This window comes from Oncorhynchus keta, chromosome 20, assembly GCF_023373465.1.
Source record: "Oncorhynchus keta strain PuntledgeMale-10-30-2019 chromosome 20, Oket_V2, whole genome shotgun sequence".
Classification (NCBI taxonomy): Eukaryota; Metazoa; Chordata; class Actinopteri; order Salmoniformes; family Salmonidae; genus Oncorhynchus; species Oncorhynchus keta.
Window position 1 is genome coordinate 24,549,651 of NC_068440.1, and position 27,890 is coordinate 24,577,540.

General features: G+C 43.8%; 2 protein-coding genes across 7 annotated transcripts; one reads left to right on the forward strand and one right to left on the reverse strand.

Annotated features, from left to right (window-relative positions):
- Nucleotides 1-1,993: 1,993 nt before the first annotated feature.
- LOC118399582 (zinc finger protein OZF-like) lies at nt 1,994-16,207 on the reverse strand. The gene is made up of 2 exons (XM_035795774.2): nt 16,033-16,207; nt 1,994-5,481 (listed from the first exon to the last, which is right to left on the reverse strand). The coding sequence occupies exons 1-2, from the start codon at nt 16,205-16,207 to the stop codon at nt 4,160-4,162; spliced, it is 1,497 nt and encodes a 498-aa protein (XP_035651667.1). The 3' UTR covers nt 1,994-4,159.
- A 155-nt stretch (nt 16,208-16,362) lies between these two features.
- On the forward strand, nt 16,363-21,975 carry LOC118399583 (trafficking protein particle complex subunit 3). Of its 6 annotated transcripts, none has more exons than XM_035795775.2 (5): nt 16,363-16,512; nt 17,190-17,287; nt 18,445-18,544; nt 20,392-20,574; nt 21,102-21,975. In XM_035795775.2, the coding sequence occupies exons 1-5, from the start codon at nt 16,471-16,473 to the stop codon at nt 21,219-21,221; spliced, it is 543 nt and encodes a 180-aa protein (XP_035651668.1). In that variant the 5' UTR covers nt 16,363-16,470; the 3' UTR covers nt 21,222-21,975. The 6 variants fall into 6 exon arrangements, with proteins under 6 accessions (XP_035651668.1, XP_052328440.1, XP_052328439.1 ...); XM_052472480.1 differs by lacking the exon at nt 21,102-21,975 and adding an exon at nt 20,985-21,079; XM_052472479.1 differs by lacking the exon at nt 21,102-21,975 and adding an exon at nt 20,929-21,031.
- The last annotated feature ends 5,915 nt before the right edge of the window (nt 21,976-27,890 follow it).

Here is a 27,890-nt window from a genome sequence, read left to right on the forward strand (position 1 = left end):
AGATGGAGGGAAAAAGAGGTAAGAAGAGGTCTAAGAGAGTGAGCTTGAGTTGGGTAAAAATGGTGGAAAAAAGGGAGATGGTTTATCAAAGAAGAATGGTAGAAAGTGTAAGCAGAGGGAGCTGAAGACAGGAGGATAAATGGAAGTGAATGAAGTTATCGGAGGCAGAGGTATGCACCGAGGATCAGGATGAAGAAGAGTCTGACAGTAGGATTGAAGTTCCTGGACTCTTGCCTTTTGGCTGATTCATTTGTGGTTTCATGGTGGGTGAAAAAAAAGATTTGGGTCATGTGGAATCGGTGAGGGTAACTACAAGTGGTCTAGTGATAGTTCGTTTCTGTTGGGCAGAGGAAGAATGCGCTCGAAGTAAATCGAATGGGGGCAAGAAAAGTGAATTGTTTTGTTCTCAAGAAAACGGCACCAATGAAAGGAGTGATAACTGGGGTAGCAGTAGATATAAACGTTGACCAGCTGGGGGCAAAGATTCCCGGTGTATGTGATGCTCATCCTTTGATGTGACGCAGGCAGGGTGGCGAGAGGGAGGGATCAGAAGAGTCATTGTCTTTTCTCTTGAGTTTTGAAGTTGAGTCTTTGCCTGACAAAGTGAAGTTAGGAAACAAGTTATCCTGTGTGAGAAGTGTGCAGAAGGGCATGTGGCATTAGTGTGTAGGAGGGAGGGTCCATTGTGTGAGAAGTGTGCAGAAGGGCATGTGGCATTAGTGTGTAGGAGGGAGGGTCCATTGGGTGAGAAGTGTGCAGAAGGTCATGTGGCATTAGTGTGTAGGAGGGAGGGTCCATTGTGTGAGAAGTGTGCAGAAGGGCATGTGGCATTAGTGTGTAGGAGGGAGGGTCCATTGTGTGAGAAGTGTGCAGAAGGGCATGTGGCATTAGTGTGTAGGAGGGAGGGTCCATTGTGTAGTATTGGGGAAAGTAGTGGAATGTGTTAATTGTAGGGGTGCCCATGGAGCTGGGGATCAGAAATGTCCCGTGCGAGAGAGGCAGGTTGAGGTTTCCAGGGTTAGAGTAGAGCAGAAGTTGTCATATGCTGAGGCAGTGAAGAAAGTAGAGGAATATGGGTTAAGGGGAAGGAGTGGTGAGAGTAGTAGAGATATAACAGTACAGAGGAATAGGCCAAAAAGTGAAATACAATTCAGTAAGATTGGATTTTTAGCATTTAAAGCAATGGTTATCAATTGTACTGCAGGGATGGACCGTAAGTCTCAGAAGATTGAGGTTGTGGTGGCAGCTGCAGAGGTATGAGTGTGTGAGACTTGACAGCAGAAGAGTTACAGGATGTGTTAAGTGGTGATGTCCCATCCTTTCAGGGTGATGGCATGATGTAGGAGTAAATACATTTAATTAGGAGTAGGGGGGTGTTCATTTTAGATCATTTTGAAATGAGTGAGTAGTGTTAGATGGTAGGGTATTTATTTAGTACATTTCTCTTTTCAAGTAAAGTATAAGGGAGTTGCACTCCAGTCTAGTAGGTGGCGGTAATGCAAAACAATGGATGCTAACCGCTGTTAAACCTCAGAAGAAGAAGACACCACAGATCAGAGATGGGCAACTGCAGTCATTGGGTGCCGGAGGGGTGTCACACTTTTCCCCCATCCCTAGCAAACACAAATTGGTTACAAATTGCATTGTAACCTGAAGATCATGATTAGTTGATTATTGGAGTCAGATGTGTTAGCTGGGACAAAAGTGTGACACTAATCAGGCTCCCGAGGACTGGAGTTGCCCATTCCTGATGTAGATGCTGAAAGTAAACAGCAGCATAGTTGGTCAATTTCCACAACAATAGCATTGAAGTGCAACTTCTCCGCTGTTTTGGTCCTGCACACATACTGAGTGAAAGTGAAGTTGTGCATCTCACTCCAATATCTGCAGTGCTGCTCATTGCAACATTTCACAGAGCCTACCTTCAAAATGTTTTTTTTGTGCCTGTGCATACTCCTATCTAATGAACTGTAAATAAAACAACAACCGTACATCGTATCTCAATAGAAGGTTCATTGTACTCTGTAGCATCCATATAATATGCCAAACAAAACATTTACATCCCCCTGAACCCATTTTTATTTATATAAAGAATGTACAGGGGCAGTTTTGTAAGTTCCTTCACAAAAATGAAAATAGTGTGCTCTCATGGGAATATATATATAGAAGGCCTTTATTTAATAGTAAAAAGCAGATTAGTATTCACAACTCTGACTGAAGGCATAGCCTGAAAGAGAGCATCTAAATCCATTGTTTTATAGATTATATTGTACATTATGTTCCAATGCACCACCAACCAAAAGGCAGTGTCTATTTTAAACTTAAAGGAGAAGTTTCCTTTTTTTTTTTAGAACCAAATCACTATTTTTGATGTAAATGGCATGTTATAGAAGGGTCCAGGAACCTTTTTTGTGATTTCCCATGTTTTTGAGAAACTTGAATAACTTCCCCATTGTGTAGTATGGGGGCCCTGAAAAACATGAACAAATATGTCATTTCATTAGGTCTTTAGATATCGTGTCATTCAGAACTTTATCCGCAACATTTTGTTGTGACTCCAGCAATACCTCTGTCCATTCTCCATGTAACTGCCAAAATAAAGGAACGTCTTGAGTAAACAAGAGATACAAAGTATAAAAGGGAGGAGGTGAGGGCCCTGGGAGAGGGGTGCCAGGAAAATAACCTCACTCGACGTCAACAAAACAAAGGATCTGATTCTGGACTTCAGCAAACAGCAGAGGGAGCACGGCCCTATCCACGTCAACGGGACTGCAGTGGAGAAGGTGGAAAGCTTCAAGATCCTCGGCGTTCACATCACTGACGTTCTGAAATGGTCCAACCACAAAGACCTCAGGAGCCTGAAGAATTTTGGCTTGGCACCTAAAACTTTTATAGATGCATAATTGAGAGCATCCCGTTGGGCTGTATCAATGCCTGGTATGGCAACTGCACCACCCGCAACCGCAGGGCTCTCCAGAGGGTGGTGTGCTCTGCCCAACGCATCACCGGGGGCAAACTACCTACCCTCCAGGACACCTACAGCACCCAGGAAGGCCAAAAAGATCTTCAAAAGACATCAACCACCTGAGCCACGGCCTGTTCACCCCGCTATCATCCAGAAGATGAGGTCAGTACAGGTACATAAAAGCTGGGACCTGATATTAGCTGTTTTTCAGTCCATCACTAGCCGGCTTCCACCTTGTTACGCAAGCCTTCACCTTAGAGGCTACTGCTCTATCTACAGACTTGGAATCACTGGCCCCTTCAATAATGGAACACTTGTCACTTTAATAACGTTTACATACTGCTTTACTCTCTCATATGTATACTGTATTATATTATATTGTATTTTAGTCAATGCCACGCCTACATTGCTCGATCTAATATTTATAAATTCCATGATTTAACTTTTCGATGTGTGTATTGTTGTGAATCATTTTTAGATACTACTGCACTGTTGGAGCTAGGAGCACAATCATTTCGCTACACCCGCAATAACATCTGCTAAATGTGTATGTGACCAATAAAATGTGATATTGAAAGCATGGGGTGCTTCCACACAGGAAGTTCCAGACACTTGTAGAATCTATGCCAAAGAGTATAGAAGCTGTGGTCCTTCTGTAGCTCAGTTGGTAGAGCATGGCGCTTGTAACGCCAGGGTAGTGGGTTCGATTCCCGGGACCACCCATACGTAGAATGTATGCACACATGACTGTAAGTCGCTTTGGATAAAAGCGTCTGCTAAATGGCATATATTATATATATTATTCTGGCGGCTCGTGGTGGCCCAATGCCATATTAAGATGCTTTATGTTGGGGTTTCCTTTATTTTGTCAGTTATGTAGCAGCACTCTACACAGAAAATGGAACAGCTGGATAAGGGAAATGACTTGTGCAAGGTAATATAACAGTGGATAAAGTTCAGAATGAACTAAAAGTACACATTTGGGTGTTTTTGGAGCCTTTGTTCCTGCTTTTTTAGGGACTGCATACTACACAACGAGGATGAGGAAGTGATTTGCCGTTTGTGTTAAGCTTCTCAAACATGCAAAATCACAAAAAAAGGTATCTGTACTCTTCAAGAACATGCTATTTACATCAAAAATAGAGATTTGGTTGTAAAAAAACTTAACTTGTCCTTTAAGTCATCTTCTGAGAATCAGGCACTTTCATGAAATTTGTGACGGTTCCTCAGGTGACTTTTAAGTAGCGGATTATTTCTAAAGCATCTGCCACAGAATTTGCACCGATACGGTTTCTCTCCGGAGTGAGTGGTCAGGTGTTGTGTCAGGTTGCCTGGGGTGGCAAAGCAATGTCCACAAACAGTGCACTTGAAAGGTCTCTCTCCTGTGTGAACCGCAGTGTGTCTGGTCAGTTCTTCCTTGCGCTTGAAGCTTTTGGGACACTGCTTGCAACCATGTGGTTTCTCACCTCTGTGAGTCCACATATGCGTTTCCAGTTGTGTCTTCTGGTCAAAGTCTTGCCCACAGTCCTTACACCGATATGATTTCTCCCCTGTGTGGAACTTCATATGTGCTTTCAAGTATCCATTACAAGTGAAACTTTCTCCACATTCTTTGCACTGAAATGGTTTCTCCCCAGTGTGCAGTCTCATATGCAATTTCATATATCCCTTAGTTTTGAAGCATTTCCCACATTCTTTGCATTGATACTGTTTCTCTCCTGTGTGAGACACCATGTGTGTTCTCAGATTAGCATCACTAGGGAAGCATTTGCCACACACATTACAAGTACGTGTTGCTTTTATGTGGGTTTGCAGGTGATCTGTCAGACTTGCCATGGACTCAAAGACTTCTTCACACACACCACACATTTTCGTATGCTTTGTGTGTACATTTTTCACATGGTTAACTAAAGGACCAATGTACACAAATGTACTTCCACACAACTTGCAACAATAAGGAGAAGCATTTGTGGTCGCTCTGCCCCCAGCAACGGTATGGAAGCTTAGTTCTTTCTTTGCCCATTTTCTGGATGATTCCAGTGGCTTTGACCCTGACGGTTGTCCCCCACTCTCCACCTCGTTGTCACTTCCGCTGTTTTCACTCTGAGCTGCAGAACAGCCTAGATATCCTTCTGATAGGGACTGAGAGGCACTGGTTGCTTCTGATACTGTGTAGTCCTCTCCATCAGGCTCAGTTTTGATCTCTTTTGGAATGAGGATGCATAACACATCATCCTCTTTGCTCTGGAAAGTGTGGCTTGAGAAATGCATTTGATAGGGCGGATAAGGTGGGTTACTGTCTCTCTCCTCACAGACAGTGAATATGGAGTTGTTGGTATCAGATTCTAGCCTTTCAAGCTCTTCCTCCTGATTTGTCCCGATTTCCTCTTGTTCATCTTTAATCTGTGTGGACTCTGGGTCCTTCTGCCCCAGATTGGGGCCCCACTTCTGCTCACCATGCTGCCGCTCAGGGGGAACCTCCTTTTCAGAGACTGGGAGCGTGAGCTGCTGGGGGTCTAGAAAAAAAGAGGGGAAAGGGATAAATATGTGATCAATACACATTAGTATTTTATTTATTTACTTTTTACCACTTTTATCACCCCAATTTCGTGATATACAAATTGGTAGCTACAGTCTTGTCCCATCGCTGCAACTCCCGTACGGATTCAGGAGAGGCGAAGGTCAAGGAGCCATGCTTCCTCTGAAACACGACCCTGCCAAGCCGTACTGCTTCTTGACACACTGCATGTGCCCGGCCCGCCACAAGAGTCGCTAGTGCGAGATGGGACAAAGACATCCCGGCCGGACGATGCAGGGCCAATTGTGGGCCGCCTCATGGGTCTCCTGGTTGTGGTCGCCTGGGACACAGCAGGGGATTGAACCCGGGTCTGTAGTGATGCCTTAGACAGCTGTGCCACTCAGGAGGCCCGATCAATACATATTTGAACAATTTTATGTAAATAACATAGGCCTATCCAGTGTTGTAGTACTCAAGTCCAGGACACAATTTTCATGAGTCAATTATCTCGCTTGCATTATTCAACATGCTAGCTACAACAGCAAATGTCAGATAGCTACTTTATTTGCTGCTAGCCTTACCAATGTGCAAGATAGTAAAAGCTATCCAGCTTTCCATGTTAGAAAATGTATCATTGAGCACTAACAACCCAGTAAGCATGGACTGACGTTCAGAAGACGTGGGCGTCTTTTTGGGTCCCGGACTTGATTTCAATGTCCACGGACCAGCCCGTCTAAATCTGAACCAATCATAGACATCTACGTTTCACAAGTTGACAGCACAGTACAGCAGAGTACAATACATTACAGTAAATACAATTATGGTACAGTACAATACAGTAGAGCACAGTAAAGTATAGTACAATGTACTCTACTGAATTAAACTCTACTTTACTGTACTCTACTGAACTGTGCTGCTGAAACGTGTGAAACACAACTGAACGAATCATAGACGTCTAGGCTTTGGTCTGATCCGGACCGACCAAATGTGTACTTGTTTAAGGTGGAGCTCATTAAAATAATACCCAGTTTTCTTCATTTAAAAAAAAAACATTTTGGTCATTCAGCAGACGCTCTTATCCAAAGCAACTTACAGTCAGTGCATTAAACTAAGGTAGATAAACAACATATCACATTCATAGCAAGAAAAAAATGTATGTAACCGTTGCTAAGAATGTTATTGTAGTTGAAGTGGTCTGTGGGTTTATTCTGTAGGTTGGATTACTTTGAACATTATAGCGGCCATACTGCAGTCTTCAGTTTGGTCAGTTTCCCTATTTTAAGTGGATAAAAAAAAAAGTTGAATGTGACATAATGCTTTCTTCATTGACATGTATACACCTCATTTTCTAATATTGCTATGGGAACAGCCAAACAAAGGAAGTGATGGATTCGACTTCCGCTTTACATCCCTAAACTTGCCAGGGTAAATTATTTGAAAAAGAGTAAATTTACAGAGTTTTAAAGCCAAGTAAACAAATATAAGTATAATTTTATTTCATTAAAGTTCGCTAACGTTAGCTAGACTTACTAGTAGGCGAGTTCTGTTGTAATAATAATGTTAGTTGTGTCAGAGTTAAGGCCCGGGCCATCCACCAAGCCAATAACTATAACGATAAACTAACTATAGGCTACATAACTATAAAACGCTGGTGAGCAGCCACACTACACCGGTCAATCAACTGATCAAGGCACCCTACTGCATGTTTACTATTAATAAGGTGGTACCAAGACCATTCATGAGGTCTCTATCGTACAAATACTGGTTCAGACCATTCTGTGCTTTCAGGGTGTGTTCCTTGTCATAGTAAAAACTGAAAATAATACTGAATGTAGGCCTAATGAAAAGAATACAGTAACTTGTATTTAAATGTAGCAATTCAACAACAAATGACGTTTAGCCTTTTAGCCTTTTCAAATGCCTTTTACAGCATGTCATTGTGGTTTGCAAGGGATTTCCATTTTGATAATGGTTGTCAATTCCGGTGGGTCTTCTTTTTCACTGTGCTTCACTGTCCTGTGCAATTATTCGTTATATTTCCAGCAATTAACAAGAGCAAGCCTGCTTCTTTCCCCGAATAGGCTATTAGGCCTAGTAGAAAAAAGTATAGAAATAAATGTCCTGTCGCTTTTGTAGCCTATAGCTTTTCCTGGGATTTCACAAGAAGAGGAATGGCTTTTTGCAGAGAGGCATGTGTAGCCCATAGTCTGTTGCGCATGGGAACACCTGGAAGAGAGAGGCTGGTGATGTGTAGTATGAAGCTAAATATTAGCTAGATATTAGGTCATTTATTAGCTCAATATTAGGGTTATAGGCCAAATATTTACATGACAAAGTGCAAGAAAAATAAATGAACAGATTTTGAAATGGCAGATCTGTAGTCCGTTCCACTAGGTTGCGCTCTGTGGTCCCCGGACATGCAAAGCTCCACTATTGATTAGGCCTAGGTTTTTAGTCAAGGAAATTTTTATATACCTGGGCTACATCAACAACAGTGCAGTGTCCATAGGATGTAAACTGCAATGATGTACCATAAAGTATGAAAATGTATCACTACCGTAAGTCGCTTTGGATAAGAGAATCTGTGAAATGACTCAGAAATGACTCAAAAATAATAATGTAGGCTCATTTGAATAACTGCTCACTCGAACCTAGTGTTTTGTTTCATGCCGATATAACTGCATAGGCCAACAGCCGAGACCTGATTATGCAACCATTTGGATCAGTGTGGGTCTATTCCAGTGGAGGCTGCTGAGGGGAGGACGGTTCATAGTAATGGCTGGAATGAAGTCAATGGAATGGTATCAACCATATGTTTGATACCATTCCATTGACTCCATCCCAGCCATTATTATGAGCCTTCCTCCCCTCAGCAGCCTCCACTGGTCAATTCTCGACAGTTTAGAAGGTCCAGAAAGTTAAATTAGCAGGCCACTCATATGGTGTCGGCCGTTCTGATGGTGCCAGAGAAGGTGGCTGCTGTTTTATTGGCTCTTTAACAAACCATGCTTTTTTTTTTCTCGCGTTGTTCGTAACTTATTTTGACATAATGTTGATGTCTCTTATGACCGAAAAGAGCTTCTGGACATCAGAATAGCGATTACTCACCTCAAATTGGACGAAGAGTTTTTCTTTAATGAGTCGGACGGGAAGGATTTACTCCAAACACCCGAACAGTTACACATCCCTGTCATTCGCTTGAGACGGAAACAGATTTTGCGGAAAGAGATGGCTAATCTGCTTTTGCCCTCCGTACTGCTAGCTAACGTTCAATCGCTGGAAAATAAATGGGACAAACTGAAAGCACGTATATCCTACCAACAGGACATTAAAAACTGTAATATCTCGTGGCTGAACAACAACATTAATAACACACAGCTGGCGTGTTATACACTATCAGCAGGATAGAACAGCAGCCTTTGGTAAGACACGGGGGGGAGCTATGCATATTAGCTGTTTACATACTAGAGGTCGACTGATTATGATTTTTCAACACCGATACCGATTATTGGATGACCAAAAAAAGCCGATACCGATTAAATCATCCGATTTGTAATAATGAAAAATTACAACAATTCTGAATGAACACTTTTATTTTAACTTAATATAATACATAAATAAAATAAATGTAGCCTCAAATAAATAATGAAACATGTTCAATTTGGTTTAAATAATGCAAAAACAAAGTGTTGGAGAAGAAAGTAAAAGTGCAATATGTGCCATGTAAAAAAGCTAACGTTTAAGTTCCTTGCTCAGAATATATGATAGCTGGTGGTTCCTTTTAACATGGGTCTTCAATATTCCCAGGTAAGAAGTTTTAGGTTGTAGTTATTATAGGAATTATAAGACTATTTCTCTCTATACCATTTGTATTTCATATACATTTAACTATTGGATGTTCTTATAGGCACTACAGTATTGCCAGTGTAACAGTATAGCTGCCGTCCCTCTCCTCGCCCCTACCTGGGCTCGAACCAGGAACACATTGACAACAGACACCCTCGAAGCATCGTTACCCATCGCTCCACAAAAGCCGCGGCCCTTGCAGAGCAAGGGGAACAACTACTTCAAGGTCTCAGAGCGAGTGACGTCACCGATTGTTACGCTATTAGCGCACACCCCGATAACTAGCTAGCCATTTCACATCAGTTACACTAGCCTAACCTCGGGAGTTGATAGGCTTGAAGTCATAAACAGCTCAATGCTTGAAGCACAGTGAAGAGCTGCTGGCAAATGCACGAAAGTGCTGTTTGAATGAATGCTTAAGAGCCTGCTGCTGCCTACCACTGCTCAGTCAGACTGCTCTATCAAATATCAAATCATAGACTTAATTATAACATAATAACACACAGAAATATGAGCCTTGGGTCATTAATATGGTCAAATCCAGAAACTATCATTTGAAAAACAAAACCTTTATTCTTTCAGTGAAATACAGAACCATTATCTAATGGGTGGCATCCTTAAGTCTAAATATTGCTGTTACATTGCATTACATTACATTACACCTTCAATGTTAGGTCATAATTATGTACAATTCTGGAAAACTAATTACGGTCTTTGTTAGGAAGAAATGGTCTTCACACAGTTCACAACGAGCCAGGCGGCCCAAACTGCTGTATATACCCTGACTCTGCTTGCACGGAATGCAAGAGAAGTGACAATTTAAAATATTAACTAGCAATATTAACTAAATATGCAGGTTTTAAAATATATTCTTGTGTATTGATTTTAAAGAAAGGCATTGATATTTATGGTTAGGTACACATTTGGTGCAACGACAGTGCTTTTTTCACGAATACGCTTGTTAAATCATCACCCGTTTGGCGAAGTAGGCTGTGATTCGATGAGAAATGAACAGGCACCGCATCGATTATATGCAACGTAGGACATGCTAGATAAACTAGTGATATCATCAACCATGTGTAGTTAACTAGTGATTATGTTAAGACTGATAAGATAAGATAGTTTTAATGCTAGCTAGCAACTTACCTTGGCTTCTTGCTGCACTCGCATAACAGGTAGTCAGCCTGCCACTCAGTCTCCTCGTGGAGTGCAATGTAATCGGCCACAATCGGTGTCCAAAAATGCCGATTACAGATTGTTATGACAACTTCAAATCGGCCCTAATTAATCGGCCATTTCGATTAATCGGTCAACCTCTACTACATACCACAACAGACTGATGGTGGCACTAAAACTGCACTGAATGAGCTGTATACTGCCATAAGCAAACAGGAAAACACTCATCCAGAGGCAGCTCTCCTAGAGGCCGGGGACTTTAATGCAGGGAAACTTAAATCAGTTTCACCTCATTTCTATCAGCATGTTAAATGTGCAACCAGAGGAAAAAATAAATTAAATACAAACTCTGGACCACCTTTACTCCACACACAGAGACGAGTACAAAGCTCTCCCTCACCCTCCATTTGGCAAATCTGACCACAATTCTGTCCTCCTGATTCCTGCCTATAAGCAAAAATTAAAGCAGGAAGCACCAGTGACTCGCTCAATAATACAGAAGTGGTAAGATGACACAGATGCTACACTACAGGACTGTTTTGCTAGCACAGACTGGAGCATGTTCCGGGATTCCTCCGATGGCATTGAGGAGTACACTACATCAGTCACCGGCTACATCAATAAGTGAATTGATGACGTCGTCCCCACAGAGACTACATACATACCCCAACCAAGCCATGGATTACAGGCAACATTCGCACTGAGCTAAAAGGTAGAACTGCCGCTTTCAAGGAGCGGGAAGTTTATAAGAAATCCCACTATGCCCTCCGACGAACCATCAAACAGGCAATGCGTCAATACAGGACTAAGATCGAATCATACCACACCGGCTCCGATGCTCGTCAGATGAGGCAGGGTAACTAAGGTAACCTAACTAAATTACTATTTATTCATTATTTTATTTAACTAGGCAAGACAGTTAAGAACAAAATCTTATTTAAAATGACGGCCTAGGAACAGTGGGTTAACTGCCTTGTTCAGGGGCAGAACGACAACCTTTCGTTTACTGGACTAACGCTCTAAACACTAGGCTACCTGCCTGACTACCGACCCGTAGCACTCATGTCTGTAGCCATGTAATGCTTTGAAAGGCTGGTCATGGCTCACATAAACACCATTATGCCAGAAACTCTAGACCCACTCCAATTTGCATACCGCACCAACAGAACCACAGATGACGCAATCTCTATTGCACTCCACACTGCCCTTTCACACCTGGACAAAAGGAACACCTATGTGATAATGCTATTCATTGACTACAGCTCAGTGTTCAACACCATAGTGCCCTCAAAGCTCATCACTAAGCTAAGGACCCTGGGACTAAACACCTCCCTCTGCAACTTCCTGACAGGCCGCCCATAGGTGGTAAGGGTAGGTAACAACACATCCGCCACGCTGATCCTCAACACAGGGGCCCCTCAGGGGTGCGTGCTCAGTCCCCTCCTGTACTCCCTGTTCACCCACGACTGCATGGCCAGGCATGACTCCAACACCATCATTACGTTTGCAGATGACACAACAGTGGTAGTCCTGATCACTGATGACGATGAGGTCAGAGACCTGACCGTGTGGTGCCAGAATAACAACCTATCCCTCAACGTAACCAAGACTAAGGAGATGATTTTTGACTTCAGGAAAAGGAGGATCAAGCACGCCCTCATTCTCATCGACAGGGCTGCAGGTTGAGAGCTTCAAGTTCCTTGGTGTCCACATCACCAACAAACTAACATGGTCCAAGCACACAAAGACAGTCGTGAAGAGGGCACGTCAAAACCTATTCCCCCTCAGGAGACTGAAAAGATTTGGCATGGATCCTCAGATCCTCAAAAGGATTTACAGCTGCACAATCGAGACCATCCTGATGGGTTGCTTCACTGCCTGGTATGGCAACTGCTCGGCCTCTGACTGCAAGGCACTACAAAGGGTAGTGTGTACGGCCCAGTACATTGGGGCCAAGCTTCTTGCCATCCAGGACCTCTATACCAGGGTGTGTTAGAGGAAGGCCCTAAAAATGGTCAAAGACTCCAGCCACCCCAGTCATAGACTGTTCTCTCTACTACCGCATGGCAAGTGGTACCAGAGCGCCAAGCCTAGGTCCAAGAGACTTCTAAACAGCTTCTACCCCCAAGCCATAAGACTCCTGAACAGCTAATCAAATGGCTACCCAGGTCATTTGCATTGCCCCCCCCCCCTTCTACGCTGCTGCTACTCTCTGTTACTATCTATGCATAGTCACTTTAATAACTCTACCTACATGTACATATTACCTCGACACCGGTGCCCCCGCACATTGACTCTTACCGGCACCCTCTGTATATTGCCTCCACATTGACTCTTACCGGCACACTCTGTATATAGCCTCCACATTGACTCTTACCGGAACCCTCTGTATATAGCCTCCACATGGACTCTTACCGGAACCCTCTGTATATAGCCTCCACATTGACTCTTACCGGAACCCTCTGTATATCGCCTCCACATTGACTCTTACCGGAACCCTCTGTATATAGCCTCCACATTGACTGTTACCGGCACCCTCTGTATATCGCCTCCACATTGACTCTTACCGGCACCCTCTGTATATCGCCTCCACATTGACTCTTACCGGAACCCTCTGTATATCGCCTCCACATTGACTCTTACCGGCACCCTCTGTATATAGCCTCCACATGGACTCTTACCGGAACCCTCTGTATATCGCCTCCACATTGACTCTTACCGGAACCCTCTGTATATCGCCTCCACATTGACTCTTACCGGAACCCTCTGTATATCGCCTCCACATTGACTCTTACCGGAACCCTCTGTATATCGCCTCCACATTGACTCTTACCGGCACCCTCTGTACATCGCCTCCACATTGACTCTTACCGGAACCCTCTGTATATAGCCTCCACATTGACTCTTACCGGAACCCTTTGTATATAGCCTCCACATTGACTCTTACCGGCACCCTCTGTATATCGCCTCCACATGGACTCTTACCGGCACCCTCTGTATATCGCCTCCACATTGACTCTTACCGGCACCCTCTGTATATAGCCTCCACATGGACTCTTACCGGAACCCTCTGTATATCGCCTCCACATTGACTCTTACCGGAACCCTCTGTATATCGCCTCCACATTGACTCTTACCGGAACCCTCTGTATATCGCCTCCACATTGACTCTTACCGGAACCCTCTGTATATCGCCTCCACATTGACTCTTACCGGCACCCTCTGTATATAGCCTCCACATTGACTCTTACCGGCACCCTCTGTATATAGCCTCCACATTGACTCTTACCGGAACCCTCTGTATATCGCCCCGCTATTGTTATTTACCGCTGGAAATTTGTGGAAATTAATATTTGTGTCATTCAAAATTTTTGGCCACGACTGTACACTGTGTGCTCCCGTAGTTGTCCCCGAGTACTACCTAAAGCTACAATATCATTTCATTTTTTTTAGGGACAAAAAAATGTTAGACCGCTGCACCACTCGGGACCCTAAGGCACTGCATCTCAGTGCTAGAGGCGTCACTACAGACCCTGGTTTGATTCCAGGCTGTATCACATCCGGCCGTGATTGGGAGTCCCATAGGGCAGCGCACAATTGGCCCAGAGTCGTTCGGGTTTGGCTTGGGTAGGCCGTCATTGTAAATAAGACTTTGTTCTTAACTGACTTGTCTAGTTAAATAAAGGTTAAATAAATTCTACATAGGCAACAACATGTAATGAAGAATGTTATTATTGTTTTCTAGTGAGTACAAAACTCTATTCTAGGCTGGAAACTGTAGTCAATAGCCTATGTAATTTGATTAATTGCTCAAAAGCCTGGTGTTTTCAATGCGTATTCATTGAAAATAATGAAATAACTGATTGTGGACTACAGGAAAAGGAGGACCGAGCACGCCCCATTCTCATCGACAGGGCTGTAGTGGAGCAGGTTGAGAGCTTCAAGTTCCTTGGTGTTCACATCAACAACAAACTAGAATGGTCCAAACACACCAAGACAGTCGTGAAGAGGGCATGACAAAGCCTATTCCCCGTCAGGAAACTAAAATGATTTGGCATGGGTCCTGAGATCCTCAAAAAGGTTCTACAGCTGCAACATCGAGAGCATCCTGACTGGTTGCATCACTGCCTGGTACGGCAACTGCTCGGACTCTGACCGCAACGCATTACAGAGGGTAGTAAATACGGCCCAGTACATCACTGGGGCTAAGCTGCCTGCCATCCAGGACCTCTACACCAGGCAGTGTCAGAGGAAGGTCCTAAAAACGGTACCGGAGTGCCAAGTCTAGGATAAAAAGGCTTCTCAACAGTTTTTACCCCCAAGCCATAAGACTCCTGAACAGGTAATTAAATGGCTACCCGGACTATTTGCATTGTGTGCCCCCCTCTTTTATGCTGCTACTACTCTCTGTTTATCATATCGTCACTTTAACTATACATTCATGTACATACTACATCATTGGGCCGACCAACCAGTGCTCCCGCACATTGGCTAACCGGGCTATCTGCATTGTGTCCCACCACTCGCCAACCCCTCCTTTACGCTACTGCTACTCTCTGTTCATCATATATGCAGTCACTTTAACCATATCTACATGTACATACTACCTCAATCAGCCTGACTAACCAGTGTCTGTATATAGCCTTGCTACCTTTATAGCCTCACTACTGTATATAGCCTGTCTTTTTACTGTTGTTTTATTCCTTTACTTAACTATTGTTCACCTAATACCTTTTTTGCACTGCTGGACTTGATCTTGCCTGCCTGATTGGGCAACCATTTTAATCAGTTTCGTTTTTTTTTCTAGGCAGTATAGCCTACAAGGTCCAAGCATATTAGCAGGACAGTAATATGATGTATTTTGTCATGATGTATCAGCTTACAGAAACATGCTAATGCAGGGATTTGTAGTGGTGCGCATATTAATTATTTTTATGCGCTAGCACAGATGAAGTTGTAGCAATAGTTTCCATGCTTGGCTTCAGTGTTTAAAAAGCGTAAAGAAAAAATGAAGTGGATATAAGTGAATGCATGTACATTTAAAAGCTGTCCCTAGAAACAATTATCAAAAAAATATGTATTTTCAACCTCTTTAAAATATGTGTAAATTAAGTCTTTCTCCAGGAAAATTACGTTAAGTGTTTTCAACATCCGGAGAATACATATTTAACGTTCATTCATAACAAATGTTTTACCTATTATCTGGAAAAGACGTATAGAATAAGCATTTTCAACATCATTTTGCTCACTGTGAAGGGACTCGATCATAATTAAAGGCCCTGGACTTGGTTGATAGGGTCTTGGGATTCGACCCGTTTACTACATTACTGGGCCTATTCATAGTCCTTTGAAACTCATGCAATACAATTTGTTTTGTTTACAGTATGTTTAGCTAGTTAGTTTACAGTTGGATAAATCCCCAAATACTGCCGATTCAAGTTAGCGAATTCAAGTACAATATTGCAAGTAGTGGGTCTTTACATCAGTAACTAACCACTCGATTCGTTTGATTTAAATCGAAACAAACCTGTTCTGTGCAGTTTGAAATCCAGCAGCCGTCGAAGACGTTCGTTCTCCTCCTTTGAACGAGAGAGTTCCTCCTGGTATTCTGTTATGGTTCTCTCTACCACCCCGGCTATCTCCACAGCCACCGCTGTTAGCCGTTCAGTTATATACACATTGAACAATGCCAGTTTAGACATTTTGAGAGGTATGAACGTCGAGATTTCTTTGTGTTTTGCTAGCTACTTATTTTTTCACCACTGGCAGAAAATGTATTCCAGATGATGATAATGGTGCTGCTATTTTCCACAACCCTCCGCTGCTTCCGGTTCCAGCTTGTGTTCAGGAAGTTGGGTGTTTGACAGCTGATACAGAAAATAGATCACGGGGACCGCTTTCAAATAAACAAATAAATAAAGGATAAATACCCAGTCATCTTTACAAGCCTGTAACCCAATACACTATGTCAAGGCAATCCAACCGAACCACAGACAGCAAAAAGATGGTAAGAAGTCGCGTTCTGCTTAGCATTCGGGCTACTCAATGAATGCTAGGTAGTTAGTAAACAAGCTAACGCTAGGTGGCTAATTTAGACGACAAGCTGCCTTTTATTAACCTCCAAAAAACACGTTATTATGTTGATCTGATAATGCGTGTTTTGATAAGGTATGTATTAAGGACATATTAGCTTAGCTGTAGTGCAATTTAGATATTACGTGAGAATTCAATGAATGACAAATACAGGAAGCTACCCTGCTAGCTAGTTAGCTAGTATTTCATTAGCTAGCTGGTGAGATGGCAGACACGCTCAGTCACTGCAAATTAGCTAGCTACCAAAATGACAGTAAGTGGAACAAAAAAAATGACTTTTCAGGCGTAGCTACCTTTTACATTTGCTAAGCATATTAACTATTACCCTGGCATGGATGGCAATTGTAAAGTCATAATATGCCGTATGATATTGGTACTTGTCTTTATGGTAGGTACCTGAACCAAGTCTCCATAATTTAGTCAGGCTGGATTAATTTATGAAAGTGCTGCATCTGCAATACAATAAATGATTCACTGTCTCTGAATCAATAAAAGATGTCTGTTGTTTTGAACTTGTTACACCAGGGGGTGCTGACAGTTAAGTTTTTATTTCTCCCTTTCTTTTCTTGTCTCTCTCTTCCTCTCTTGTAGAACGCAGAGTTGTTCACACTGACATACGGGGCCCTGGTAACCCAGCTGTGTAAGGACTATGAGAATGATGAGGAGGTCAACAAACAGCTGGATAAGATGTGAGTCTCTTCTCAACTTTCTCTCTCTCTCTCTCTCACTTATACGTGATCAATGAAAGGAAACAAGGAGAACAATTGAGGCGTGTGAGAGAGAGAGAAGTGCACTGTTTTGCTCTTAACCTGTAAATTCTGCCACTCTGTTTCATTTTCAGTTTATCCTTTACTCTGCAAATGGACAAAGTGGTGCTAGCGCTTTCTGCCTCTGATGTTTCCCATCAACCTACACCACATTGGCAAATTCTCCATCCCTCTAAAACTTGACACCAGTAGACTAGTGATTTAATGTGTGTGTGTGTGAGATGTAACAGGTGGTCCACAACCAGGGCAGTAATCACCTTTCACACATCCATGTTAGGAGTCTTCTTCGCTTTCCAACCGTCTCCTGGAATTTACTGGCTCTATCCCCTCCTCTTTTGAGGAACAGACAAATGAAAATCAATTTGAAAGGGGGAAAAGGGGGTGTTGTACCCATTGTGAATAATTGTGCTGTCTAGTAAAGGTCTATGCTGGCTTAGAAACCTTTAAAGGTGTAGTTAACTTTTCCAAAGTAATAAAATGGCAAAGTAATATTTTAAGTCTGAGAGGCTGAGAGATGGGGCTTGTGTGATATGGCCTGTGAAGGTATTCTGCTCTTGGCTTAACTAATATACCTACTGTAGCATGGTCTGCCCCAAATATGGTTAATTCGGGTGATGATCTCATCTGACTCCTTTAGGGTCCAGATGCTTCTCTATTGCTCTCTATATCTCCCTCTTTCTTTCAGCTCTGTGTTGAGGTCTGACTAAGCCAGTGTACATGTCTGAAATCTTTACCAGAAATGTGGAATCTCTGCTCTGAAGTGGTCACTTTTAATAATGTTTACATATTTTTGCTTTAATCATCTCATATGTGTATATACTGCATTATAGTTTATTCCACTCTGACATTGCTCATCCTAATATTTATATATTCCTTCATTCCATTATTTTACCTTTAGGTCGTGTGAATTGTTAGATATTACTGCACTGTTGGAGCTAGAAACACAAACATTTAGCTTCACCCGCAAAACCATCTGCTAAACATGTGTATGTGACAAATAAAATTTGATTTGATTTGTATAGCATTTAGCACTCATTCTCCTTTACTCACTCTATCCCCACTCTTTTGTTTTTTTCCAGGGGATACAATATCGGAGTGCGTCTCATCGAGGACTTCTTGGCACGCTCCAGCGTTGGGAGGTGTCAGGATTTCCGAGAAACAGCCGATGTCATTGCTAAGGTAGTGGGGACGTCCCCGAGCCAATCAGAGCGTGTCCTTTGAACACTCCCAGAAAGGAGAGAGGAGAGGGGGAAGAGCGAGATGAAGAGAGAAAGGACAGGGAGAGAAAGAAAGAGAGGGACAAGGAAGAAGAGCGAGAGAGATTGAGATCTGGGAGAGGGAGAGAGAGAAAGAGGTTGACTGTGAGTGAGTTAGAGAGCGAGAGAGTTGGCGACTGGAATTTGAACTCCAACCTGCAGTAGTCTGCATAGTTTCTGAGCTTTCATAGATCCTCTCTACTGCTTTTCATTTCTCTGCACTCACGCAGGTAGGGAAGCATCCCAGCTATGTCACCGTAAAGCCAACTAGACCCAGCCCCCGTGTGTGTGTGTGGGCTCATGTTCCCCACTGCTTTTTGTCTTTGCTATACGGTAGTCTGAGCCGCACGGTCAACCTACACCTAGGGTGAAACCCAACCCCTCGGCCAAATATATTAGTTCACACTGAAGGGATGTAACCACACACACGTCCTTCTGTAGCTCAGTTGGTAGAGCATGGCGCTTGTAACGCCAGGGTAGTGGGTTCGATCCCCGGGACCACCCATACGTAGAATGTATGCACACATGACTGTAAGTCGCTTTGGATAAAAGCGTCTGCTAAATGGCATATATTATATATTTATGTGGTCAGACAGTAGTATGCTGTACATTACATTGGTAAACTGTTGAACAGCAGGCCCGATACCAAACCACTGTAGACTTTAAGCACAAAACCACTTCTCCCATCTTGTGGTTGAAATGCAATTAACCATGTAGAGCACTCTGTCTGTTCTGCTAAGTGGTTTCACAGGTGTAATCTTGCATTGTAGGCCTATGGTTCAGTTATATAGAAGGCAGTAGTATGGCATATTGGTCTAGATGATAAACTGTAAGCCTCAACTGCTGTTCAGACTTGCCGCGATAATGAGCAACCTAGCTATCAGTGACCGGACATGTTCATGTAGACACACAGCAACTTAGCACTCTGGGCCCGGTTTCCCGATAGCAATGCGACTTAGCCTTAGAAGGGTTTTAACAATGCATCGTTCCTACAACTGCCGAAGATCCAAAATACTGACCACGGATCAGCTCGTAGAGATACAGCTTATGGCTGCAAATATTGAGTCGGCTTATTCTAATGATTATGTAGCCCATAGTCATCTCGTTTTTCATTTGAATCATCTTTTTATCCTTCGCTTGTTCAATATCGAAGACATTGGCAACTTTGTATTTGTAGTCGACTTCGTTACGAAGTTATCGGCGGTCGCAGAGAAACAGCTTGATTCTATGTTAAGCAGAGATCTTCTGTGTATAAAGTGGTGTGGAAGGGCAATCAAAGCATCTAACAATGCACTTCGCTGTTCTACGAGTGGTCTGAGGCAGTCGGTAAATAAAGAGTGTTTTCAAGTGCAACTTTACTAACGATCGTTTTGATGTAACGATGCTTCCACAAAGGTTCTAACGAGGAACTTAACCTTAAGATGATTTTGGGACACCAGGCCCTGGATGACGGAGCTAGAGACCAGTTGAAAATGTTCCCAGTTTCAGCAGATTTCAGCGACGCGACTTCACGACAGGGCAGCTCTCGCTAGCAGTCTTTGATATTGGCTAACAACCAGTGACTTGATTACCTCAACAAGGGGGAATTCTTGGTGAGGAAAGATTGTACACACCCTGGCTTGTTCAACCCTCTCTCAATATAAAGTGTAAGTGTCGGCATTCAGTGATTCATCTTGTAAGGGAGTGATGGTCTCTGTTCCATTATGAACACAGCACATGTAACACCATTGTAACAGTAACATTAACAGCATTGTATGTGTATTTCAACAGGTGGCGTTTAAGATGTACCTGGGCATCACCCCCAGTGTGACCAACTGGAGCCCGGCGGGAGACGAGTTCTCCCTCATCCTGGAGAGTAACCCCCTAGTGGACTTTGTAGAGCTGCCTGACAACCACAGCTCCTTGGTCTACTCCAACCTGCTGTGTGGGGTACTCCGAGGAGCTCTGGAGATGGTAAGGATAGAGCTTCTTTAGGCCTTTTCACACTACTGAGACAAGCCTAACCGAGCCTGATATATAAAAATATCAGAGCACGGTAGTGTGAAAATTATATTTGCGTGATTTATGTTATGTTCATGTGTCATGAGAATAGTTCTCTTTTTCCCCCTTCATTTCTAATACATCCTCTCTCTCCCCAAGGTGCAGATGGCAGTGGAGGTGAAGTTTTCTAATATCTCCTTCTCTCTCTCCCCAAGGTGCAGATGGCAGTGGAGGTGAAGTTTTCTAATATCTCCTTCTCTCTCTCCCCAAGGTGCAGATGGCAGTGGAGGTGAAGTTTTCTAATATCTCCTTCTCTCTCTCCCCAAGGTGCAGATGGCAGTGGAGGTGAAGTTTTCTAATATCTCCTTCTCTCTCTCCCCAAGGTGCAGATGGCAGTGGAGGTGAAGTTTTCTAATATCTCCTTCTCTCTCTCCCCAAGGTGCAGATGGCAGTGGAGGTGAAGTTTTCTAATATCTCCTTCTCTCTCTTCCCCCTATAAGGTGCAGATGGCAGTGGATGTGAAGTTTTCTCAGGACACCCTGAGAGGAGACAATGTCACAGAGATACGCATGAAGTTCATCAAGAGGATGGAAGAGAACCTACCGGCCGGGGATGAGTGAGAGAAACACACAGAGAGTGAGTGAGAGAGAGAAACCTCCACCTCTCCTCTCGCTCTCCATCCATCCTGAATCTGATGTCACTCATGGGGGTACGGAGAGAGAGGGCGAGGAAGAGGTATTGGGTAACCCTTCACTGAAAGAATGGAGACAAGGAAATTAAGTCCTTGGGCGTGTCTCAAATGTATTCTATCTTCCTCTCCTTGTCTCCTTCCCTTCATCTGCACCGTGTAAAGATAATGGATAGATGAGAGAGAGTTCAACTCGGGGAAGGAGAGGACTTGGCCTTTGAGATGCACCGTTTGGTTTATGGAAGGACTTCTGCTGAACTATGATCCTTGACCTTTACTGTCTGCTCATATGACCCCTGACCTTTCCCCACTCCTTGGCCACTTCATCACATATGTTAATTTCTGAGAAAAACGTTGTCCCTTAGATATTGTCTAGGCTTTTTGTCTAGTGAAAGTAGTCCGGAAAAGCTCCAGGCCCATTACAAATGGAAATGTTTTTGATTTTAAATTCTGTTCATTTAATCAATTTAGATCACTGAATGAAATGTGATGGTTTCACTACCAAGTGATGTGATGGTTTCACTACCAAGTCAATTGTGTTGTACACGGTGGACCAGATTTTGACTTAAGTTTTGTTTTGACATTTAGTTTTTTAAATATAAGATCAGAGGTTCTGTTAATGTCTGTGTACAATATGTTTATTTGTTGTGTCTATGCATTAAATAAATAAAAAAGATACAGCCACATGTATGTTCATTTAAGTAGGCTGATACGTCAATCTGTTAAGTTTTATTAATGACATATTACAGCTAAAGCTGGTAGAAAACACACATGTTGGATGTGTGTGTCCATGAGGGTACATAGTAGGATCTGTGTTCCATGTTAACCTGCTGCAGGTCTCTTCACACGTAATGAAGTGTCACACCCTTCCCCAGTGCACTGAGGCAGTTATTCCTCTGGAGCTGCTTAGTCCAGTCAAACAACAATTACACAGACCTAAAGGCTCAGATGTTTGTTCAGGCTTCATGGAAACAGTCAGGATGTGTGTGTGTGTGTGTCTGACAGCCATGTTTTAGGAACAGCCACTTAATAACAGGCTGTCTGGAACAGGGGTGTGTGTGTGAGTGAATGAGTGGGTGGGGTGTTTGGACAGGGCTAGCAGGGCAAGTTGTCATTAAAGACCAGAGGTCCATTCTGCCCGTAACTGACATCATCCAGGAGTCACCAACACAATCGCTTGTTGAGGCAAATCACTCACCTCGTCAATCACAGCAGAGCACACAGGGCTGGCCATACACACACACACACAAATATATTGTTCTGTGGTGTTCATACTGACAGAAACCACCAGAGGTCACTGTGGGCATTGCATTTCCCAACACTGTCTCACTCCAAAAACATTCCCTCTGCAGGTCACTCTCATTTTAAGAGTTTCCCCTTAGACACTGATCTAAGATCAATTTCTGTTAACCCCTTTAATGGTAAAGCTTATGATTTTAATGGTAAAGCTTATAAAGGCAGCTTTTACCTATAGCTTTGATTCAGGTTTTTATTATTATTGAAAGATAGCGATGAGGTTTGAATATATAGGTGAGAAGGTTACTCTGCACATAATGAGAATCAAATTAAATGTATGATAACAGTAAAACAACCTTCCCACAGTCTGATATTTATTCTACAATATTCCAAAATACTGTAGATAGTTCAAAATAGGTTTGATACAATTAATGTGTGCTTTCCAACCTTCAGGGAAGGGGCTGTCCTTCATTACTAACTAAATAAATCCTATATCCACTCTCCCGCCTGGAATCGGAGACGTTAGAGAGGATAAACAGTGGAAAGTGGACACACTGTGAGGACTGTCAGTGTGAAGTAAGCCCCTCGTCCTCTGAAGAGCTCTTGCTCCAGTTTACACCCACATATATATATACCTTTTGTAGGTCTATAATGTGTGTATTGGATGGCGAGCAGGGAGGAAATGGTTTTGTGCAGACGTTCCATGTAAATCACTTGGCAGAATTAGAGCCGTGTACCAGGGGGATATACAGCTGGGATACTGTGGACTGTTGCTGTGAGAAAACCTGTATCACTCTTCCACATGCGCCCAGGAATTTAGGAGCGTGTGTACACACATTCACAAACACACACACACACACACACACACACACACACACACACACACACACACACACACACACACACACACACACACACACACACACACACACACACACACACACACACACACACACAGGAGAGCGCACACATTCAAGACAGAGGAGCACACACACACATAGGACACAGGAGTGTGCTCACAGACTTGCACTCAGGACACAGGAGCACAGACTTGCACTCAGGACACAGGAGCGTGCTCACAGACTTGCACTGAGGACACAGGAGCACAGACTTGCACTCAGGACACAGGAGCGTGCTCACAGACTTGCACTGAGGACACAGGAGCACAGACTTGCACTCAGGACACAGGAGCGTGCTCACAGACTTGCACTCAGGACACAGGAGCGCACACACACTCCTGTCCTCACTCTCTGACCCGAGCAACAATCAGATGTGTTACATCAATTTATCTTTGGTCGTTAGGGTCTGTAAAGCTCAGGGTAAGAACTGTGTATCTGAGATAAGAGTATCTCCCCCCCTTCTCTCTCTCTCTCTCTGTCTCTGTCTCTGTCTCTGTGGCTGTATGTCTTATGCTTGTTAAACAGCACAGAGAAACACATGCAGGATTGAGAGAGACGCCCCATCATTCATATCCCACACACACAATTTCTTCAAATCAAATCAAATCAAATTTTATTTGTCACATACACATGGTTAGCAGATGTTAAATGCGAGTGTAGCGAAATGCTTGTGCTTCTAGTTCCGACAATGCAGTGATAACCAACAAGTAATCTAACTAACAATTCCTAAACTACTGTCTTATACACAGTGTAAGGGGATAAGGAACATGTACATAAGGATATATGAATGAGTGATGGTACAGAGCAGCATACAGTAGATGGTATCGAGTACAGTATATACATATGAGATGAGTGTGTAGACAAAGTAAACAAAGTGGCATAGTTAAAGTGGCTAGTGATACATGTGTTACATAAGGATGCAGTCGATGATGTAGAGTACAGTATATACATATGCATATGAGATGAATAATGTAGGGTAAGTAACATTATATAAGGTAGCATTGTTTAAAGTGGCTAGTGATATATTTACATAATTCCCATCAATTCCCATTATTAAAATGGCTGGAGTTGGGTCAGTGTCAATGACAGTGTGTTGGCAGCAGCCACTCAATGTTAGTGGTGGCTGTTTAACAGTCTGATGGCCTTGAGATAGAAGCTGTTTTTCAGTCTCTCGGTCCCAGCTTTGATGCACCTGTACTGACCTCGCCTTCTGGATGATAGCGGGGTGAACAGGCAGTGGTTCGGGTGGTTGATGTCCTTGATGATCTTTATGGCCTTCCTGTAACAACGGGTGGTGTAGGTGTCCTGGAGGGCAGGTAGTTTGCCCCGGTGATGCGTTGTGCAGTCCTCACTACCCTCTGGAGAGCCTTACGGTTGAGGGCGGAGCAGTTGCCGTACCAGGCGGTGATACAGCCCGCCAGGATGCTCTCGATTGTGCATCTGTAGAAGTTTGTGAGTGCTTTTGGTGACAAGCCGAATTTCTTCAGCCTCCTGAGGTTGAATAGGCGCTGCTGCGCCTTCTTCACGACGCTGTCAGTGTGAGTGGACCAATTCAGTTTGTCTGTGATGTGTATGCCGAGGAACTTAAAACTAGCTACCCTCTCCACTACTGTTCCATCGATGTGGATAGGGGGTGTTCCCTCTGCTGTTTCCTGAAGTCCACAATCATCTCCTTAGTTTTGTTGACGTTGAGTGTGAGGTTATTTTCCTGACACCACACTCCGAGGCCCTCACCTCCTCCCTGTAGGCCGTCTCGTCGTTGTTGGTAATCAAGCCTACCACTGTTGTGTCGTCCGCAAACTTGATGATTGAGTTGGAGGCGTGCGTGGCCACGCAGTCGTGGGTGAACAGGGAGTACAGGAGAGGGCTCAGAACGCACCCTTGTGGGGCCCCCGTGTTGAGGATCAGCGGGGAGGAGATGTTGTTGCCTACCCTCACCACCTGGGGGCGGCCCGTCAGGAAGTCCAGTACCCAGTTGCACAGGGCGGGGTCGAGACCCAGGGTCTCGAGCTTGATGACGAGCTTGGAGGGTACTATGGTGTTGAATGCCGAGCTGTAGTCGATGAACAGCATTCTCACATAGGTATTCCTCTTGTCCAGGTGGGTTAGGGCAGTGTGCAGTGTGGTTGAGATTGCATCGTCTGTGGACCTATTTGGGCACGTGTTACACACTTAATTGTTACACACTTAATTCTTCACGTAGCTCACTCTATTTTTCAATAAAACTTTACTATGACAGCCCCGGACAAACAAGCAGAAAATGTTGCAGACCTGAGACGATGCGCCCCGATCTGCTTTAAACTGGCTAAACTTCCATAGGGTCTTTATAGGAAACACATGGAGAACAACATGCTATGATAGACAAGGCCTCGCTAGCACATGGATGTCACTGTGCTGGTCTATATTATTGAATAGCCCATCCTTCCTCCACCACACTCCATTTTATATCTATCACGTCTTGTCTATCCCACCCTATCTATCCCACCCTATCTATTCCACCCTATCTATTCCACCCTGTCTATTCCACCCTGTCTATCCCACCCTATCTATCCCACCCTATCTATTCCACCCTGTCTATTCCACCCTGTCTATTCCACCATATCTATCCCACCCTATCTATTCCACCCTGTCTATTCCACCCTGTCTTTTCCACCCTGTATATCCCACCCTATCTATTCCACCCTGTCTATTCCACCCTGTCTTTTCCACCCTGTCTATCACACCCTGTCTATTCCACCCTGTCTATTCCACCCTGTCTTTTCCACCCTGTCTATCCCACCCTATCTATTCCACCCTGTCTATTCCATCCTGTCTATTCCACCCTCTCTATTCCACCCTGTATATCCCACCCTATCTATTCCACCCTGTCTATTCCACCCTGTCTTTTCCACCCTGTCTATCACACCCTGTCTATTCCACCCTGTCTATTCCACCCTGTCTATTCCACCCTGCCTATTCCACCCTGTCTATCCCACCCTGTCTATTCCCCCTGTCTATCCCACCATATCTATTCCATCCTGTCTATCCCACCCTGTATATCCCACCCTATCTATTCCACCCTGTCTATTCCACCCTGTCTTTTCCACCCTGTCTATCACACCCTGTCTATTCCACCCTGTCTATTCCACCCTGTCTATTCCACCCTGCCTATTCCACCCTGTCTATCCCACCCTGTCTATTCCCCCCTGTCTATCCCACCATATCTATTCCATCCTGTCTATCCCACCCTGTCTATCCCACCCTATCTATTCCATCCTGTCTATTCCACCCTGTCTATCCCACCCTATTTATTCCGTCCTGTCTATTCCACCTTGTCTATTCCACCCTGTCTATTCCACCCTGTCTATTCCACCCTGTCTATCCCACCCCATCTATTCCGTCCTGTCTATTCCACCTTGTCTATCCCACCCTATCTATTCCACCCTGTTTATCCCACCCTGTCTATTCAACCCTGTCTATTCCACCCTGTCTATCCCACCTTATCTATTCCACCCTGTCTATCCCACAATGCCTATCCTACTCTGTCTATCCCACCCTATATATTCCACCCTGTCTATCCTACTCTGTCTATCCCACCCTATATATTCCACCCTGTCTATCCTACCCTGTCTATACCACCCTGTCTATTCCACCATGTCTATCCTACTCTGTCTATCCCACCCTATATATTCCACCCTGTCTATCCTACCCTGTCTATACCAACCTATATATACCACCCTGTCTATCCTACCCTGTCTATACCACCCTGTCTATTCCACCATGTCTATCCTACCCTGTCTATACCAACCTATATATTCCACCCTGTCTATCCTACCCTGTCTATACCAACCTATATATTCCACCCTGTCTATCCTACTCTGTCTATCCCACCCTATATATTCCACCCTGTCTATCCTACCCTGTCCATACCAACCTATATATTCCACCCTGTCTATCCTACCCTGTCTATACCACCCTGTCTATTCCACCATGTCTATCCTACTCTGTCTATCCCACCCTATATATTCCACCCTGTCTATCCTACCCTGTCTATACCAACCTATATATTCCACCCTGTCTATCCTACCCTGTCTATACCACCCTGTCTATTCCACCATGTCTATCCTACCCTGTCTATACCAACCTATATATTCCACCCTGTCTATCCTACCCTGTCTATACCAACCTATATATTCCCCCCTGTCTATCCCACCATGCCTATCCTACCCTGTCTATCCCACCCTATATATTCCACCCTGTCTATCCTACACTGACTATCCCACCCTATATATTCCACCCTGTCTACCCTACCCTGTCTATCCCACCCTGTCTATTCCACCATGTCTATCCTACCCTGTCTATCACACCATGTCTATCCCACCCTATATATTCCACCCTGTCTATCCCACCATGCCTATCCTACCCTGTCTATCCCACCCTATATATTCCACCCTGTCTATCCTACCCTGACTATCCCACCGTATATA

Bases quoted from the DNA above. Each gene is read 5' to 3' on its own strand.
- LOC118399582 (XM_035795774.2), bottom strand. From the start codon at position 16,207: ATGTCTAAACTGGCATTGTTCAATGTGTATATAACTGAACGGCTAACA. The intron at 5,482-16,032 runs GTTTGTTTCGAT...CTTTTTTTCTAG, and splicing joins TTTCAAACTGCACAGAACAG to ACCCCCAGCAGCTCACGCTC.
- LOC118399583 (XM_035795775.2), top strand. From the start codon at position 16,471: ATGTCAAGGCAATCCAACCGAACCACAGACAGCAAAAAGATG. The intron at 16,513-17,189 runs GTAAGAAGTCGC...CCTCTCTTGTAG, and splicing joins CCACAGACAGCAAAAAGATG to AACGCAGAGTTGTTCACACT. The intron at 18,545-20,391 runs GTAGTGGGGACG...GTATTTCAACAG, and splicing joins CAGCCGATGTCATTGCTAAG to GTGGCGTTTAAGATGTACCT.